The sequence below is a fragment of the Sinohyriopsis cumingii genome, chromosome 17 (assembly GCF_028554795.1).
Source record: "Sinohyriopsis cumingii isolate HCF-2022 chromosome 17, ASM2855479v2, whole genome shotgun sequence".
NCBI classification, from domain to species: Eukaryota; Metazoa; Mollusca; class Bivalvia; order Unionida; family Unionidae; genus Sinohyriopsis; species Sinohyriopsis cumingii.
Genome location: NC_142977.1, coordinates 64171673 through 64191850, shown reverse-complemented (window position 1 = coordinate 64191850; position 20178 = coordinate 64171673). Strand labels below are relative to the sequence as shown.

At 34.9% G+C, this 20178-nt stretch overlaps 1 protein-coding gene across 1 annotated transcript in view; it reads left to right on the top strand.

Moving 5' to 3' along the window:
• LOC149779115 (deoxycytidylate deaminase-like) overlaps positions 1-20178 on the top strand; it is a 63060-nt gene that overhangs the window by 31656 nt on the left and 11226 nt on the right. The window contains exons 3-4 of the mRNA XM_089938565.1: positions 13966-14063; positions 14267-14405. Of these exons, the coding sequence (XP_089794691.1) occupies positions 14013-14063; positions 14267-14405 (190 nt within the window). The 5' untranslated portion in view covers positions 13966-14012. The remainder of the gene's footprint in view (positions 1-13965; positions 14064-14266; positions 14406-20178) is intronic.

The following is a 20178-nucleotide window of genomic DNA, read 5'->3' as shown; positions in this document are numbered from 1 at the left end:
TGCTATAAAAATATTTCCAAAAGATAGAAACGTTAGAGTTTACCAAGGAGATATATTTGATTTTATTAACGAATAAATAAGAATGATTCTGTATCAGTATAGTTATTTCAAAGTTCAGATAATGGAAATTATGATCAATGGAGATATTCATTGCAGAGAATCTCTCCATAAAGAAATGAAAAATCTTGCGCTGAAATATAACATGACGATCATGAAAAGAAGCTCAGTAATTGTTTTACGATTACATCAGTCGCGACTTATTTTGGAAGAGAGAAAACATGGTGGAATCGTACGAGGTTTGATTGTCTCGATGATCCAATATCGAGTTGTGTCGAATATGGACGCGGTCTATTGTATAACACCAGATACTATTATAAAGATATTATCTCGATTGCTTTGGCTGCATTTTATCCCGGAATTGTTATTGGAATGGGAGAATGTTCGAAATATTTTAAACTATTTGGACATCCAACACACGAGATGACCAAAGTTGCAATTAACGGACCATTACCAGATTTTGAACTGACTGGATTCGCTTGTATCAGGTCATTTAAATTTGCCGAAGATATCCATATGATTTGTTATATTTGGATTGGCAAACACTTTTCAGAGAAAAATGTGGGCACCAATAGTTTTATTACGATTTATGCACATGCCAAAAATATTATTATCGTTAGTTGTAAGTGAAGTAATTATATAATACAGTTCGCAGAAACAAGTATGTTTGTTTACCAAAGCAACAGAAATATTCCCTTGATAAAAATCCTGATAGAACTGATTTTGAAAATAAACTAGCCAATGATACTGAGTTAGAGTTTATAATTGTTGATACAACGAAGAAAAATACGTTTATAAGTCGAAATAATGTTAAATTATCGGACGGAACTAAATTAGGTATAATTGTTAGTTACTTTAATGGTGAGTCCTCGCCGAAGTTTATTCATTTGAGATCTTCAATGCTTGCGTACGTTTCGATAAATTTATCATCGATGATAAACAGATTTTCTGATGCTGCTATTAGCGTCGCCACAGTTTCATTTTTAGCAATAAAAATATGCAGGATTTTAGAACAACTACATGAAGGCGATTATGATTCATGGGGCGAATTGAGAATAAAACAAGAAAATATACTTATTTATTCTGAATCTTTTGACGTTGAATTCAAAAATATTTATAAAAAAAACAACACGTGACATCGAATTATTTCGTCGCCGTACTTTGTAATGTGTTAACATAATTGTGTTAAACCCTTCAAATAGACTCGCCAGAGAAATGAACGAACGAAGAGTTAAATATCCTGCTTATCACAGCTTCTTAGGATGGAAGGAGATACATGGACTTGTGAACGAATGAGTGTAACATGTATTCCAAGGAGTATTATTTGGCATGAAATATGTACAGTGCCGCTAGAAACACTAACAACATTTTTTTATTGATTGTAGAAGAAAAAAATACTTCTGTAATAATGTGCGGCGATCATAGTCAACTACCACCTTTTGTTGGATCGTCTCCACACAAATGGTTAAAGAATTTTGTTGATTAGTATGAAAAAAATAAATGATGATCATAGAGAACTTTGTCCAGAATTAGGAGAGATTAAGAAATTAGTCAGACTACAACCAAATAAAATTCAGTGTGAATTAATGCGTGAGATAATTTCAGAAATTCTTATAAACGATCATTGTAATTTATGGAGACCAGATGATTTGATATTTGCAAGTAGAAAGATAGTTCGTGATACACTTCAGAAACAATTATTTTTGTTACATAAAGACAAATTTTCAAATTTACCCGTACCATTGTGTTATCGACCAGCAGATACGCGACAACAAAATATCAACCTTGAAATTACTGGATCGTCGGAGAAACAAAATTTTGTGTTAAATGATATTATGTTAGTTCGTGTCAGTGTTGTTGTGAGCGCGTTAGCAATGGGCAAAATGGACGCAAGGGTTTGCTATAACGATTCATTTGTCACAAGGATTAACAATGTCGGATACTACAATTTGGATTATTGATGATCGTATGGAGTGGTCAAATTTAGTTTATCTCGCGTGTCTCAAATTAGAAGAATATCTCAGCTGCGGGGGTTACTATTTTCAAAGAATATGATAATGAAACTCAAGAAACTAACGATGATATAGTAAAAAAACAACGAGTTATAAACAGTGTGACAAAAGTAAGCGCAACTTTGATCTCGATGCTCAATGTATCAAGACGCTGCAAGAACAATATAATAATCAGTGTGAGAGCTGTAACACAGTAATGTTGTGGCAATATTCAAGAAATAATCCAAGAAAATTTACTATAGATAGAATTAATAGTAGTCTTGGTCACACAAGCGAGAATGTGACGCTGACCTGTCTTGAATGTAATCGACGTCGAGGTGTCAATTCACAAAAGTGAATGCATTGGTAATTGTGTCTTCAGAAATTACTTGTAATTGTTCACGTACAAATCTACGTTGAAGAGCAGTTGAATCTAGTCTGTAGATTGCCGGTCTACCGTACATGTAACCACGCTGGAAATTTTACGTGTCGTAATATTCCAAATAGGATCAGTCGCTCATTTATACCATCTTCAAGTTCACCAGGTTCATATAAATATCTGACAGTCATATTACCTAGTAATGGTTGTTTTGAAAATTTATGTCGTTGTATTGGTACATGTTTTTTTTTGTTGTTGCTGTTAGTGAATAGGTAGGTGTCATATAAATCGCACGAATAATTTCATTATTTAACGCAGCTATCACACTTGGTAATCTTGCAAACCATTCACGAGATCTTTTGTCTTTGTGAATTTTTCCCCTCGCATACTGATATCCAGATAACCGCTCAGCAAGTGTTCGATTAAACCGTTCAACAGTTTACATGATTACGACTAATTGACGTCAATCATGCACATACAAATACGCGAAACTTAACGTCTACCAATTTAAAAGTATCGTGAGGTAAAATCAAAATATCCGCTTGATGAACTTGACTAGGAGTGCTGACATCATAATGTGAGTACTAAATTTGTTTAGGTGGTGATTGATAAATTTGCTATATTGCTTGTCGTGCTAACCAATTTGCAGCAACATAACGTGTGACATTCACTGCATCAGCAAGTTTATTAATCGTTGCTCTACCTTTCCAATATCCTCTTGGACTATAATAAATCGATTCCATTATAATAATCGGTTGATTAACTACCGACCCCTAGCAATAATTTACCTTTCTTCGGAGATGTTTACTAGGAAGCCAGCAAGCTTTCCTCGGAGAGAGCTATTTGGTATGGAATTTAACGAGTGAATCAACTTTACATCTGCAATATGTCACTGTTGTAGATATGTATTTTTATAGGCTACATCATGAACGTTACATGCTTGATTAATATCATTTATTGGATACTCTCCATGTCTTGGTTGATGTCGCTTATCAAGTCGGGTTCCAGGACCACAATAATTATATCCAGGAAGATGTTTTTCTCCTGGATACTTATCCCATGGAACTCCTGGTCATACCAAAGACTTACAAAAAAAGGTGCTAACAGCTACCTCGCTTGGCACTCATCATTAAGAGGTTAGTGTTAGGACTGGTCGGCCTGGTGTCAGGATAATGTGACTGGGTGCGACATCATGCTACATGTCTGCGGCATGATGTCCCAGTGCTAACCATCACTATAAACTGTCTCACTGCAGACATGCCTGGCAAATTATACAAGTACATGAAAATGCATGCTGCTAATGGACTGTATAAACAAATCCAGATCTTAAAATGAAAATAAATAAATTGGGAACAACGTAATGAAGTCGTGCTGAAAATTTGCAAACAAGCTCGAACGGTTAGATGTCGATCCATGTGAAACCACCGATTGTGATTTACCGGTACAGTATAATTTTCTGCATAGACAAGCAAAGTTGCTTAGACGTACAGGATGACCGTTTAACCGCAGAGAAACTTAAGTCACTGTTAAGTAGTCAACTGTCATCTTGCTACGGGTTGTGTCTTCATACCAATCTATAGTTTGAACGCCAAGAACACGTGTTTGTTGCACTAAGACCATGCTGAGTACTTATTTGCGATGCAAACTGAATGTCATTATCGCGTGGTGGGCGCGAATCTATGGTATATAGAGAAATGACACCGTTGCCAAAGTTCCAGATTTCACAAGCGAGAACACACATTCTTCTGTAATCAGTGAAGTGGATATTACAGGCATCATAATGTTAATGTTGACAACCCAACTCAACTAGCAGCGATACGAGCGCACTGCCAAACTGCATCGCTGCACTGTTCGAGACTGTACGTTAGACTCCAGAAATAAAAATGCGAACATCCATGCAAAGCATGAATATATGGATGAGAGGAATCGTAAACGGAAATTGCAATGAAGCTCAACTATGCTGTGACTGATTTTGCGCAAATTCCATTGTTAAAAGCGTTGTTAGCACCTATGACTATAGTGTGTATGTATGCATCAACGTTGCGTTCAAGGTGTAGAGGTCGCCAAATTGTATATGGTTGAGAATCTGCATTATCAGATGTGTCATTGATGAACATCTTAGTTGGGCAAGCGGATCTTGCATAATAATCACTGTATCTGGTGAGTTCAATAATTGTCGTGGCATCGTAGTCGAGAATTGAACCAATTTCATTTCCGTCTATATAATGCGTGCACGGTTGAACAACTTCATAACGCCATTGTTAACAAATCAAACTGTGGGGTAATCGTCACCGGAGATGTTTAAATGTGTACGTTTACACTCAATTTACTAGAAATCGTCACATCAAAGAAGAATATAAGTTTCTTGTACTTTAACTTTATTTTCTGTTGATCAGGGACCCTAGAAATACTACTGAAAATCGTTTTTGCTTCGATCTACCGATACAGGCGCACACATGTCAAATGTGAAATCGGAGGTTTAGAACTAAACTATGGTGAAGGTGTACGTTATCGATTCTTCCAAATACCATTTGCGCAACAAACTATATCCGCTCTCTATTGCTAAATTGGCATTTACCTAATCGGACAAAAATTGTTGAGCGTCTTCAATGGTGATGTTAACAACTGATTCTCTCATTCTGTTGATGGATATTTTAATAATATTTTGATTCAACTTTTGGTTGTCAAGTCACAAATTTTCGTAGTCGATCTCGGATTAGATAAACGGCTTGCAATCTCAAATTATTTAACCGATCAACAGAAACGTTTTTCATGTTATCAACGACTAGCATTGCAACGTTTGTAATGACTGGTGTAGAGGCTGATTACATTGATGAGGCCATTTCTGTAATCACTGTTTAAAATGGAATAATCGCGTCAACAACACAAACTGTATCACACATCCACCTACGAGTGTCATTATTTTGAAATATCAGGTCGTTTTTCAATGTACATTTGTATCGGTAGTGTTTTGCCCCGAAGACCCACAAATTGCCTATTCTGATCTACAAGGGTTAAACAAATATCTGTCAAACGACTATTATGGCATGGAAGATAAAATAGCGAAATGGCAAAAAGTGATGATAGGTCATCTGGCTCCGCATCTAGTAAAAGACCAAACAAGCATGTAGCCTAGAGAGTGCACACCTGAGGAGTTTTCACTGTCATAACAAGCACTGATGGCAGCACAGGGTAAATTGATTTGAACCATTGAGGTAATTTTGACAGTGTTAGATGATATGATATTCCATGAGTAAAAATCTGCTGTCATCGGAAATATATTCAAGGCCAGTCGAGAAATGACCGTTTAATGTCCATCGTATTCGGTGTAGATTCGATTGACATGACATAACTCAGTGTGGGTAGATGGTCACGCATAACAGTTTAGATTCCTTGCGGGTTAGCAATTTAATTCTTAGTTGAATGTCTTCAATGATCGACGCAATGTCACGTGCTCCCTTGGGAAGTTCAATAAATTCAGGGTGTCACCACTACAAACGAGTTATTTACTTTTCAATAATATTCAGGATGTGACCGAAAACACACAAGTTATTTACACCAAGACCAGCAAACGGTCTCCCAATTTCTACAGTTTTTCAGTTCATAAACACAGTAAATATTTTTATATAGCGATCCCGCCGTTCATCCATTCAGTTTATTTTTCAAGTAAATTCATTAAATATCATTTTAGGCCGTTCTGTGAACGTGTGCTTATCATAATTTTACCAGATCATCTTTTTAGTTGTAGGGACTGTAATGAGTGACATGCATAAGATTCACTAAAATCTCTTTGCGAACTTGTTCTTTAAAATATTGAGATGGTGTTTGCATCTGCGACTTGTATTTACGTGACACATTTGGTATGCTGTCAATAACCTCTCTAACATCTTCAACAAGTACACGGATGCCATTTGCTATAACACTCATAATATCACAGTCTTTCAGATATCTTCTTTCATTTTCACAATTGCATTTGGCAATCATCTAATAGCTTCTGAGGCTGTCCACGTGGAATGTTTAGTAGCCTTAGTGCATTTAGCTATCTTACAAATTAGTACCGGTTCTTCTGATTTCATGCTCCGCCACATGTTCCACGGTTATACTTGTGAATTTTTAATAAGATGGGAATGTTCAACAATTTCCTTTGTGGTTTACTCAGTGGTGAAAAAGCGTGCTCAAAGCCCACAGTGAGGTCTTCTCGTGCAATTTGTGTGGAATATAACATACCTTTGACAATTTTATGACCGGCTATAGCATTAGGAATCAGTTCATATTGTTCACGACCAGCTTTACGCGTAATCGGTGGCACACTATGTCCAATTGATGCTTGAGAGTCCATTCGAGTAAATACTACGAAATTGTATCAACATGTTATAGTGCTTGCGGATCACTTCAGGCACATATCGTATGGTTGTGTTAAATAAATCGTAACGGTATATTTTTATCGGCCTCGGGAAAAATTCTCCCAGGAAGATTTGGAGTTCAAAACTTGCTCAGGATTATTCTCACTTGAATCAAGATTATCAATGGCAGGAGTTTCATCGATCGTGTAATAGAAATCAACCGTGGACACATTCCTTCTCAAATACCTGAATATAACATAACTCGGTCGATCGTGTTCTGACGGTGCGATCCTTTCAATCGATTCAATATTCACTACTTCAAAATTATATTCAACGATAGTTTAGATTTTGCTAACCAAAGACGAGTTTGCGAACTGAGTTTGGAAACAAGGAACTTCCAATTTCACCGGAACTATGCTGTAACAGTTTATGCGCAACTTGCAATGTCATTGACGCTGAATTTCCTTTTTTGTGATGCCATCTTAAGTGTCAGCACATTTGGTGTATAAAACACAATAATGTTTTTATATTGTGTGAGATGTCGCATGACAAATCGAAGTACAAATCCAACCAGGATTCAACCGCATAATAATATAGCCACGATGAAGGAAATGTCTGTTCAATGTGGAGGAAAAATTAAATTCATTAAAGACACCGGTGATTGTGTCGCTGCGGTATTGATTAAAGTACCAGGAATTCCATTGAGAAAATACCAGAGTGAAATCACATTCAAGAATATAATTACTGTGGGTCTGATATAGGATTTGATTTTAACACCCAACCAGACGCTTGTGGAGGACATATAAATTGTGTTGTTGATGCATGTTACCGTCATCACTTGATGTATAAACGTCAAAACGATATCCGTATACATCAACATGGTGTAATAGATTTCATCCATGACAATTAATCATGAACGTAGAAACACCTTATGAGGTTCATCAGGCGGATCAGTTTCTCATTCAAATAATCGTATAGGTGGATGCATATACAAGTAAGCACTAACCATTGTACACATGACAAGAAGATGTAAAGAAGCTGAGCCATTAGCTTCTAAAGTGTCACCGATGCACTTAAATGTATTTATGCACGTTCAGCACTATCATGGCAAGGATTAGTACTAGTAGAGGTCGTGGGTTCGAACACCGGCCGAGTCATCCCAAAGACGTATACAGACGGTATTTGCAGTTGCCTCACATGGCGCTCAGCATTAAGAGGATACTGTGACTATGTGGGACATGATGTGACTTGTCTGCGGCATGATGCTCCTGTGCTAGACATCACTATAAAATGCCACACTTCAGACATCGTAGCAATATGACTGAAAATCGTTAAAGTTAGGGGAAAAATCCAAATCACACACACACACACACACACACACACACACACACACACACACACACACACACACACACACAAACACAGAATACAAGCTGATCCAGGTAAAGAATTTCTGGGATTTGTTGCTGTACTGTTAGCAGAACATAAAGCACGGGTTCATGTTCAACATGTTAAGATACATAGCGACCAAGCTCTTGTGGTACAGTTCCTACACATGCAGAACGTTTATTCAGACATCAATACGCACAAGAATTGTTAATAAGTCCACAGAGATCTCGTGAATAGGTAATATGAATTTCATTAGTCATAGATGTATTAAATAATAAACTGGCAAGTGTAATTGGATGAAAACCAGTCGACAAAGTACTGGAAGCGTTTCTTATATAATGCTTTCACAACCGTGGTTTGAACCAATCGGAAATAATTTTATTCGATATTTATAAACATCCGGTTAGGTTAGATTGAGGACAAAGTCGTGCTACTCACCCACTATAGTCCATTGATTTATTTATAATATCAGATCGGAATGCTCTTTCAAGAAATCCATTTATTTGAGAGGAATTGCAACTCTTTCATGGAAATACTGAACTACTACCAGAATCTCTTTGACTGCGTGAACGGGTATGGATCACATCAGTGCGTTAACGTATATGCATCCCATATACGAATAATTCAATCGCGTGATGTCCAACATGTAACGGATACGTTATTGCCCTTCCATCAGTTTTATTGGAGTCAATATAGATTATTTAGCTATTTGAGTCAGAGGGGGTATACCCACCTTTGTTATTTGGATTGTTAGCTCGCATATATCGATGACTTTCCATCGACATTCAGCCATGATGTCAGCACACAATAAATATATTCATTTTAATATCAGTGAGCAATTCTAACTCTAGTTTTTTTGGGGGAAAAATTATACAATATCCATTCCTTTTGACGTAAGATAATGTGCAGGGTCTAATTATACACGTGCGTAGCAGTGTAACGAAATTATTCAACCACATCCGAGAGCAACAACATATCGTGCCCAAATACAAATAATTTTTAGTTGAAAATATTTTGAGTAAAATAAAATAAATGGAAAATACCTAACCAGAAATCCTGTAAAACCCCTGCTTGACAACTGATGCTGCCTCATGTCTGGGAAATTCTATGAACTTCTTTGCCTGTCTCTCTAATGCTCTTGCCACTTCAAATATGCATCTGCTTACACTGGCTACACTCACACCCAACGACTCTCCGATGAGCCTGAAGTGAGCGCCAGTGGCGAAAAAGCGTAAGGCCACAAGCACCTTGTGGAGGGGTGGTAAGTCTGGTAAATCTATAGCGAGCGAACAAAACAGTGTCATCGACGTCCATTGGGTTACCTCTATCCCTTATAATTCTCCTTTCTAATCGAATCCTTTGATGACGTCGACGATAACGTCGTTCAAGCGCCATATTTGAGCGTCTCCACTTGAGGGAGCATAACCATAACCTCAGATAAATGAGGACAGTTCTCAACTTTGAGTTTAGATTTTTCTCATTTGTTCATTGTGAAACCGGATTTGAGAAAAATCTCAAATATTGAGGAAAATCTCAAAATTTGAGTCGAAAAACACACTTAAGATGTTTAGTGATACCGGGCCCAGATCACCATAGTCACGAATGTTTATGCAATTAAACGCTTATCAGACATTATACGCATGTTAATCGTCCTTGGTGGAAATACCATCGCTGGTGTAAATATTGTCGCTAGACAATGATGAATAAAATGCCTCAATCGGAGACTTTAGAGTTTCGGCAAACTTGTCCCATCTACACAGTCATGTACGTTGCGGCCTTAAAATGTTTCCACCGCCATAAAAGTCGTTGTCAGAGAGCAATTGTTGAGTGTTCCATAAGTGTATGCAACGTCTGCATGGAAATATTCATTCATTGGAAAGTTTAGATCAACACAAATTGATACTCGGACTCTGAATCATGTAATAATAAAAATGAAATCAATATTCAGCAGCATTGTTTTTTTGCATGTTGAAATAATTGAATCGGTGGGAGATCTTTATTCCAAACAAACACATTAACAACTATATCAATGGTGTGTCATTCAAATTTACTAATATGTAGAGTAAATTCAGTGTTACCAAGATTGAATTCATCCTAGTGCTCTTTCCAGGCTTCTCTCGCTTGTAAGATATAACGGCAACAACTTCGCCATTTCAAAACATCGCTGGTCCTAGTTGTTTCATTTATCAATGAACGTAGTGAAATATTCGCTGGCGTTGGAATATAACTCGATCAGAGTATCAATTGTAACTGTGAAATATGCACTTCAGCACTCAAGCATCTGTTATGAGTCCATCCTGTTTGTATGTTGGTGTATTTTTCAAACCGGTTAAGAATGTTTAAATACTGTTGTTGATTTGATCATTGAAAGCCTCTTTGTCGTAGCGAATTAAGATCATGAGAGGACGATAATGAAACCACGGCCTTGTGATCTTAATCGATCATTATCACCATTAAGCGGCGTTGTTAAATTCGCATTGAGAACAATATCCACTTTAATTCCTGAGGTATCAGAGCGTTGTAGCACAGATATAATTCTAGGAATCTTATTTGATAGAAGTTGTCTAGCGCCTTTGCCTGGTTTGTATGTTTGTGTGATGATAGCAACCAAATTTTTCTAATTCACCACAGCGCTTGTGAATCTTAAATTTGGGTTCCGTTACAGCATCGGCATGTGTTATATGGCGACAGCAAACATACTCGGCAACCTCAACAGCAATAACATATACAATACGACGACAGTTTTTGTTCATTATCGACCATTCGTGAAAATTCGACTTTCAGAGCTCATAGAGGATTTTCGATTATTTAATCTTGTTGCAATTTTATGAATCTGCCTCACGTTTGGACACAATTCAATTGTATGACCTAATAAGGCAATTATGTCGACTGTTTGAGTTGTTGTGCCGTTACAACAGATTGTAGAATACTTGGGACATTTAGTTGTGGCTATGGTTGATCCGATTCAAAAATGGTTCTTAATAACATAAATATGTTCACTGACGGTTTGGTAGTCATATTCCACGCTGTTGGGCATTTTGTCTTACTTGAATGACAGTCGTCTTGTTTAGATGCTTAGATATACTAAAAACATTCTCTAATTCCAAATTCGGACAAGGAATCGTGTAAATTATTTTGCCAGAATCAGAAACTACAATCACGTCAATCCGTGTTATTATTTGATTTATTTCGGCATCCGTTTCCTCACCAGTGTCGGGAGATTTTGTAATGACAGGTTCAGCAATTACACGTATAGGTTCAGCAAATCTTAATTTACTATCGCGATAGTACTTGTGATCAAATCAGCATCGGAATAAAATATATATTAACAGTGTGTAAGGTCAAATTAACCCCAGTGACTCATTCAGTATTCCACCAGACTTTGTACGTGTGTATCCAAGAACGTGAAATGTCTTCGACCATATTAATATCCTTAATAGCTGTTATTTCATTGTTTTCAGCAACAGCTTCTGAAAAGTTTTCGAGTGCCTGAACTGCTCTGCATCTTTATTGTTGTAATAAGGTTCATATATATTCTGCAGATTGATGAGTTCAGATGCCATTGTTATAGTAACAATAAAAAAGTCTATTTAATTGACTTTCCTTGGTAATCTTTACTGTCATTGCTTGTTATTTCAATGTCGACGTCATCATAATAGTTGTATTATTCATCTTTTTTTTTTTTTGATCTTTACAAGGTTAGCGCCTTTAATTTTTCTTGCACAGTATCAGAAAACGTGATCTCATTTTTTGGATAATATTGGCCAGGTTTATAGCGTTCCTGCACCTAGATAGTTCCAAAGTTATTTAATTCATAAATAATATTCAGAATATAAGCCCGAAAGATCAAATACATATTATTTGCCTCTGACAAGTCTATTTGATACATTCCAACAAAACAGCAATTTTTTATGTATTGAAACGTTACATATACTCGACGGATCTGATAGAATATTGCCATCAGTATATATTTCCATGATTTCTTTCAAAATACTATATAGATCTATGTGTTATTTATCATTTAAAATTCGAGTAATTTCCCTCAATAAAAAATAAATATAAACACCAAAACAAGTATTATATTTGTAACGTATCAGTCTCAGAATAATGTACCACTGTAATGTATGTAATAATGGTGGTTTTGTAGGTTACTGATATCAGTCATGGCCTCCTATACCCCATGTCTGTTGTCTTCTTGTACGGTCACACATTGATAACTTTCACTGATTACAATCTTCGGGCTCACGCGCATACACATGTTATTTATTGCAGTAGAAGCACAAATTCATATATATATATATATATATATATATATATATATATATATATATATATATATATATATATATATATATATATATATATATATATATATATACATATATACATTGTTACGACTTTATAGTTATATACTAAGTAAAAGAAAGGAACAATTACCAACAAGTTTTGTAAAACTTAACAAACAATTTAATTATGAATGTTATAAAATAAAACTTTCAGAGGAACATACATTATTTTAAATTGATCACAAAATAATCCTGAAAAGGGTTGTAACAAAGTATAAAAATTGAAATGTTTCTCGTAAATTTAAGATCGAATAATAAATTGGTCCGCCAAAATTGCGTTGTTTAGAACTCCTTTGAGTATTTCACAATAGTACCAAACCAATATTAGAGTCCGATGGGAACCTTCTGTTTCCACTTAATAACCCATAAAATATTTTACCTCTCAAATATTATGTAAATACAAAATACAATATGCCTGCAGACTTGATTTTGCAACAAGAACACAAGAAATAAAAATGACTAAAGGTTTCCAGATACACATACTTTTTATGCTAGCAGAAGGGTCTCGAACGCACATCACTTCAACTACTTACGTGCGAAATCGCAAATTTCCAACATGTATAACTCACATGATTTAACATATCCAATGGGAATTAACGTAATTCTTCTAAGATACCACCTGACCGACATGTCCGATGGGAAAAAGTACGAATCTTTACAAGATATTCACTGATAATAATATTATTAGTTACTGTAAACACATACCTAATCATCTATTTTAGAGCCTACGCAATTTTACGATCTTAACATGTTACAATATAACTTATGTAAGTACACCAACACCAGCTATAGCAAATTATTACAATATACAGTCATTAATACAAATTACAATAATGGTAGATGCATATCTATACATTTTGTAATTTGTTTTCAAGACTTGTTAAAATGGCAATGATCAGAACTCCTTTGAATAATTCAGTAGTGCCAAAATAATATAATTCAATGGGCATATATAACTATCACTAAGTAAATAACTAACTAGCTTTGTGTATATATATATATATATATATATATATATATATATATATATATATATATATATATATATATATATATAATTTACTTTGATTTGTTTTGTCTATCGTAGCAAGGGAAATACATTGTTTCAGAGCTCTATTTGAAAATCGGCGTCCAAAACAGTCCCGGTAGTGTACATACTTTTAATTTCATATACAATTTGAAAAATAGTAGAGGCATAAACAAGAACCATTGAATGCAATAAATTCGAAGTCCTCATCCTTCGGGAAGGAAAGAAAACTGGAAAAATAATCCTAAGATGAAACATAATTTTAAAATTGTCTTTAGTTAGAAAATTATAAAAAGAAAGAAAAATTAAAAGACATTATATTTTAAAAGTATGTCAGCTCTGAATACTAAGGAATGTGAAATGAAAAGTGAACATTTATAACGTGATATTCATCGTTGTTTTCTTAAATCTTATTTTTTTGGATCCGGATTAGCTACAACGAAGAAAGTTCAAGCTGGTATTGACTGGGAACAATACTTTATGGGTGTGGCCATCATCTCGGCACAGAGAAGCAAGGACCCCGATAAAAAGGTAGATCTGTAACTTGAGTAGCTTTTCACTCTGTCGTAGATAACCTTTTTCCATTTCTTGCTTTCATTTTTGCTAAGCTTTAAAATGATCGCTATCGTCGATCGGATGAACGAGCTCTCGGTATGGTATGATATGTTATGATATAATATGCCATGATGTAATACGATACTATTAAATATTTTTAAACAATCTCTTCTCGACAGGTTGGAGCGTGCATCGTAAATTCTAACAAACGCATTGTTGGAATAGGGTATAATGGAATGCCTGATCAGGGCTTAGTGAAGAATGATGAAAAATTTAATTGGGTGAAGATTCCTAAAAAGAAAAGCAAACACTTGTATGGTAAGTCTGTCTCTCTCCCCCCCCCCCTTCTCTCTCATATTCATCAAAGATTTACCACAAACCCTAGCATAGCAAATTATTCATCGAAAGTGTTAAATTTTATTCAGCTTTTAGCCTACATTTTATGCTTTCAAAATTTTACAAAAAGGAACCTGTTTCAGAATATTGTGAACAAATTCCGAGGTGCTTAGGTCACTGTCCTTCATAGTTTTAATAAAAACTCTTTACCTCATACATAGCCACTATTATAACTTTTATGAGAAAACCTGGCCACCGGATATAAAATGATTTATGAAAAATCTCTGTTCCACCCAGGCCACTGACTTTCAAATTTAGTAGTTATAACAACAGGGTCATCGATGCAGCACCACTATCCTTCTCAGTTTTGATTCATTGGACTAATTATTAAAATGCCTGTGACATTTTCCTTCAAAAGAGTTGCTATAAACACATAATACCCGGGCCACCTTAATCCGTTGATCGTCCAATTGTGTGAGAAAAACCTGGGCTAGTGGTAGTAAAACTATTTCCATAACAACAGAAAACCGAGCAAGCGATTGCCAAGTTTGTTGTTAGAACATAAATTAGTTCTTATAACAAAATAAACAAGAATTAGTGGTCCTCAAAAAGGCTGGCATGATAAGAGAAGTATTTGATCCAGCGATATAACAGCTAGTTTTTATACACACACACACACACACACACACACACACACACACACTATTGTTTCTTTCTAAATATCATAGGTGTGCCAAATCTACAATTTGTAAAATGATCCATATGCAATAACACTTTAACATAAATTAGAATTAGTCCACAACATATATAAAACACAATATGAACTAAATACTGTACGTAGCAGCTACATTAATCGACAAGTCCTAAATGTATGTATGTATGTATGTATGTATGTATGTATGTATGTATGTATGTATGTATGTATGTATGTATGTGTGTGTGTCGACCTTTCCGGTAGCATAAGTGGTTAGAGGGCCCGTCTCGGTATCAGAAGATCTCGGGTTCGAATCGAGTCCGAGTCATACCAAAGACTAATACAAATTCTACTAGCAGCTGCCAGAATGTACGTTCAGCATTAAGAGGTTACTTTTAGGACTGGTCGGCCTGTTTTTAGGTGGTACATGATGTCACAGTCCTGAACATTAGTATGAACTGCCACAATGCAGACATCGTAGCGATATGAGTGCAAAATTGTTAAAGGTTCGTTACAAATCTAAGACAAACATACACTCGTTCACCTCTCTCTCCCTCACACACACACACACACACGCACACACGCACACACACACACAAACACACACACACGCACACACACACACTTGCTTTCAATACATTTCATCACTTGAAAGTTCTTAAGTATCCGTATTAAATTATTAAAACAAACAAATGCACCATATTTACAACCACAGTACTTTTATTTTCAAGGTCTTATGTAATCAGTCCTTAACAAAAACATTTAGTTCATGGTGTTTTCCATTTGATTATTTCTGTTTTGCAAATATTTCATTATTCAACCTTCTGTCTGTTTTGGCATAGTAATGGACAATTGTTCAGACGTGATTACAATATCTTATTGTCAGGACAATTAAATATGGTTCTTGAACATTTTGTAAAAAGATGAAACCAGAACATATATAATAGCAAAATCTTATTAATGAATATATTAGAGGATATCAATGATCTATGGACATCTCGCCAATTAAAGCAAAGGAGGAGGAAAATGGATAACTAATATCAGTTGACGTAATTAGCTATAGATTCGTATTGAACGTTCATCTGTTACAATAGAAGAGTAAGTGGGGATTTGAAAATATAACTATATTATGGTATATTATAATTTCATGGAAGAGATTTTTGTATACACAATGAACTATTTTACCGAGACCGAATAGTATAATAACTAAAAGACTTTAAGGAGAAAAAATGATGGAATATTTTTCCAAAAGTAATTTCTCTTAAATAACCAAGATCTCTTGAAAATCAATAAAAACTTTAAAAGGTAAAACTATATATGGCAAAATTATGTGCTGGCAGCAAAGAAAATAAATGACGAATCTATCAATAACTGGGAGCCCAAAGAAAAAGTTGTTTCACGAAAGCAGCCTTTGACTAATTATCCCTAAAACATCGCAATATTAATATGCAACATATTAAATTTACATTATATACATAGAAACAATTGCATGTTATGCGTTTGATCAAATATATCGACGAAATAGAATGTACTCATGATGTAAACGATGTGCAAATAATAAACAAACCGCAAAGGTTATTTTTAGCGGGAGGACATGACAAAGTCAGAGAATACAAAGTGCCAACAGTGACTTTGGAATACAAAAAATGTTTAAAGCGTATGTGGAATTATACAGTAGATGTAGCAAAATATTTGAGCACCTGAACAGCTTCATGAAGCCAGCTTGAAAAAAGGTAAAGTCGATTAGGATTTGGTTAGGGATTATGATATGATCGAATCAATAATCAGAGCGGAATGGACATGACGCCTAATAGATATGCTAAGCTCATCATGAGTACCATAACGATAACAAAACCTCGATACATCAAGGCCAAGAACACACAACTTCATACATTGTTTGTTTAGAGTTTGACGAAAAACGAGATTGTTATAGCGTAGGGATATGATGAAGTCCCCATGCCGAGACGAATTCATACGACATATGAAACGTGTTCTTCCCTCCAAAAATATTTTTAGCTTTGCACTATGAACTAAATTAAAAACGAATTGTGATTTATAAAACATTGAGTGATGCGTATACAAATGTCTACAAGCGGACATGAAGGAAGACACACAATTAGTTCCAATTTTGGTGTGTGATACAGAGATAGAGATTGAACATATAATGTTGAAATAGTCTTGATCACGCGTTTAATTAAATGAGTATATCATAATTTATGTACCAAAATATCAAATGTTTGTATCACTGGGCCATATGCCAACCAACACAGTTACAAACTTTAAATGGATAGACGAAGAAGGAATTAGAAAATTGGTGTCGTGGAGTGACGATTCTCAAAGCGAATGATTTATATAATTATATCAATTTGAAATATCGTCCTAATTTCCAATGAGAATAATGTGTCTCTACTATAAAATAAATTGACGAATCGTAAAAATGGGACACAACGTTCAGTGCCAAATTATTAAGCACGTAGAAACAGATGTCATACACTAATTAAATTTGAATATGCAGTTAGGATTAAAGCACAAGCAAATCATAGACAAAGTACATTCTATCAAACGAAGTGGTTAAAATTATGTAAATAACTAAACATATCTCTGAGATAAAAAGTAACCATCAAGTTGCAAAAAGGATTTTAAGTCAGTAAATGGTGATGTCTTTGAAAATCTTTAGACAGACATAAAACAAAAAGCTGTGTAATGATGAAATATTTTAAACTCCAAAAGGATATTTCATTTGCAAGAATAACAATGAGTGATATATATATAGCTTAGAGAAATATAAAGCAAAAATGGTGAGGCAAATTTATGGTGATTTTCCAGTGCTTTAAGTAAATTAGCAAGGGGCATTTTCGAGATTAATTGTATAGTTGTTTGCTAAATCTTTTGCAACAAACCGTAATAAAGTTGCCTCAAACCTTGTAAAGCTAGAAGTATAAGATACCGAAGGCTACTGGTCGCCGCATTCATAAACTAGAAGCTGCAACAAGAAAACAATTTCAAGAAACCATTGAAAAGTGGTGCCAAACCCTATACAAGTTAGAGGTATTATAAGTCCAAGGCTACTCGCCACAACAACCACTGAAATGGCAGCTGACCACCCCCTCCAGCAACATCGACATGCGCACATTTATGAGAATCTCTAGGTAAGTTATGATAAACCCTGTAAACGTCATAGGTATAATAAATCTAAGGCTGCTGGTAGCCGCAGCACCTAAACTAGTCGCTGCAACACCAGTTCTACCGGAAAAGCTGCCATCCCAACATCCATGCAGCTTAAAAAATTATACGCTTTGTATACCTTTTTCTTACACCTCTCTAATGTTAAATTTCTTTAATTAAATACCATAGCCGTTAGGTGATTTATCTACCATTTCATTTCATATTCAATTATCTTGTCTGTATTGTTTGTACCATTAGATAGTCAATATTAAGCTGGCTCAAAGAAATTGGAAAAACCAAGTTTAGTACTTCCTCCATGTATATGCTATTTAAAGAATAGCTAAAACGTTTATTTAAATATCGCACGTTAATGAGTGTTATTTATGTTGTTTTGTTCACTGAGTTTTACTAATATAACTGTCATTACTCGAGAATTAACTAACCTATTTACCAAAAGGTAAAATTGTTAATCAACGTTTCTGGAAATCGTTTTCTTTTATTTAGTTCTTTGGTGCACGTGCTAGAAGGGCCTGCCGTGTCTGATTACTTTCCAGTATTTATTTCTAATTTATAACGCATACCGTTATAAAAACAGCTATCACGTAATAACTGTTGTAGAATATTTTAACGCCATGCATGTAACGGTTATTCAGCTCATTATATTCTGTTTTCTAAATTGCCATAATAGTTTTGAAAATTTCTGCTTTGGATTGTAATCTCTGTGAACATTTTCCAAGCTGCTTCCCAAGTTAAACTTTACGAGCATCTTTAATATTATAATTTTGGAGCTCCCTTCTCAGTTATAATTTTACAAAATTAAGAAATTTAGTTGAATGTTTTTAAACAAATATTAGCCGTAACAACCGACCTTTGCATGAATGGGAACGATATATAGAACACGAATGATGATATTCTTAAAGAAAAAGCACCAGCTAACAATCTCATTTAAGTGAGGTATAACACAGTCATGAGGTTGAGAAAGCACACATAATTGGACATTTAAAACATATATAAAAATAATATCAGAGAAAATATGAATAACATTGAGTTAAAAGATATAGAAAATTTACTAGTCGGTGAAAGGTTAAGACCAGCTTATAGCAACAAATCTTCACCAAACCATATAACATTTTATAAACTGGTTATCATTAGGGCAGGTAGGAGCTACAACAAATGGCACGGTGGATTCGTATATTAATAAATTCAAAAAGTGTATGGAAAATAGTGCCGAGTATTTGTCTAAGTTAAAACAAAATAAAAACAAGCATGATTACTGAGCATCAAATATATGCCTCCTACACCAATTGTTTATTATTGTGTAACATTTGAATCTGAAATATATTGGTGATATCTAATTGTAGTGTGTTGTTCGGATTCATACCTTTCTTCACTTAAAAAATATATTAAAATGTATTTTGTATTTGTCTCGAACAGTAGAAACATAACGTGAAATGCTTGTTGTATTTTACACTTGAGTACCTTAACTAGAAATCATATTGTAATAAATTTGGAGTATGCGCATTTGGTTATAGCGCCCCGTTTTAATGAATTCTTAGATTTTTTTTTATTACTTGTCTGATTATTGAATTAGGTGCAATATAAATATCCCTTTGCCCGAAATAATTAGTCAATTACTATGAGCAAACGTCACGGAGTAAAATGTTAGTGGGTTTCCATTATGCCATGGTTCGATATCAGTAAATTCAGGTCAAAACCGAAGGAGTGACCCTGCCTTACCATAGTCCCTATTAAAATCTAGTGGTGAACATTGTTGGTGTTGCTGCAGTGGCAGTATTTACGGTAGGAAACCTGTAAATTACACAATATAATCAACAAGAGGAGACTTAGTAGATACCGTTAATGTCGCCATGGTGACAAATGTGATGCATTGTATTT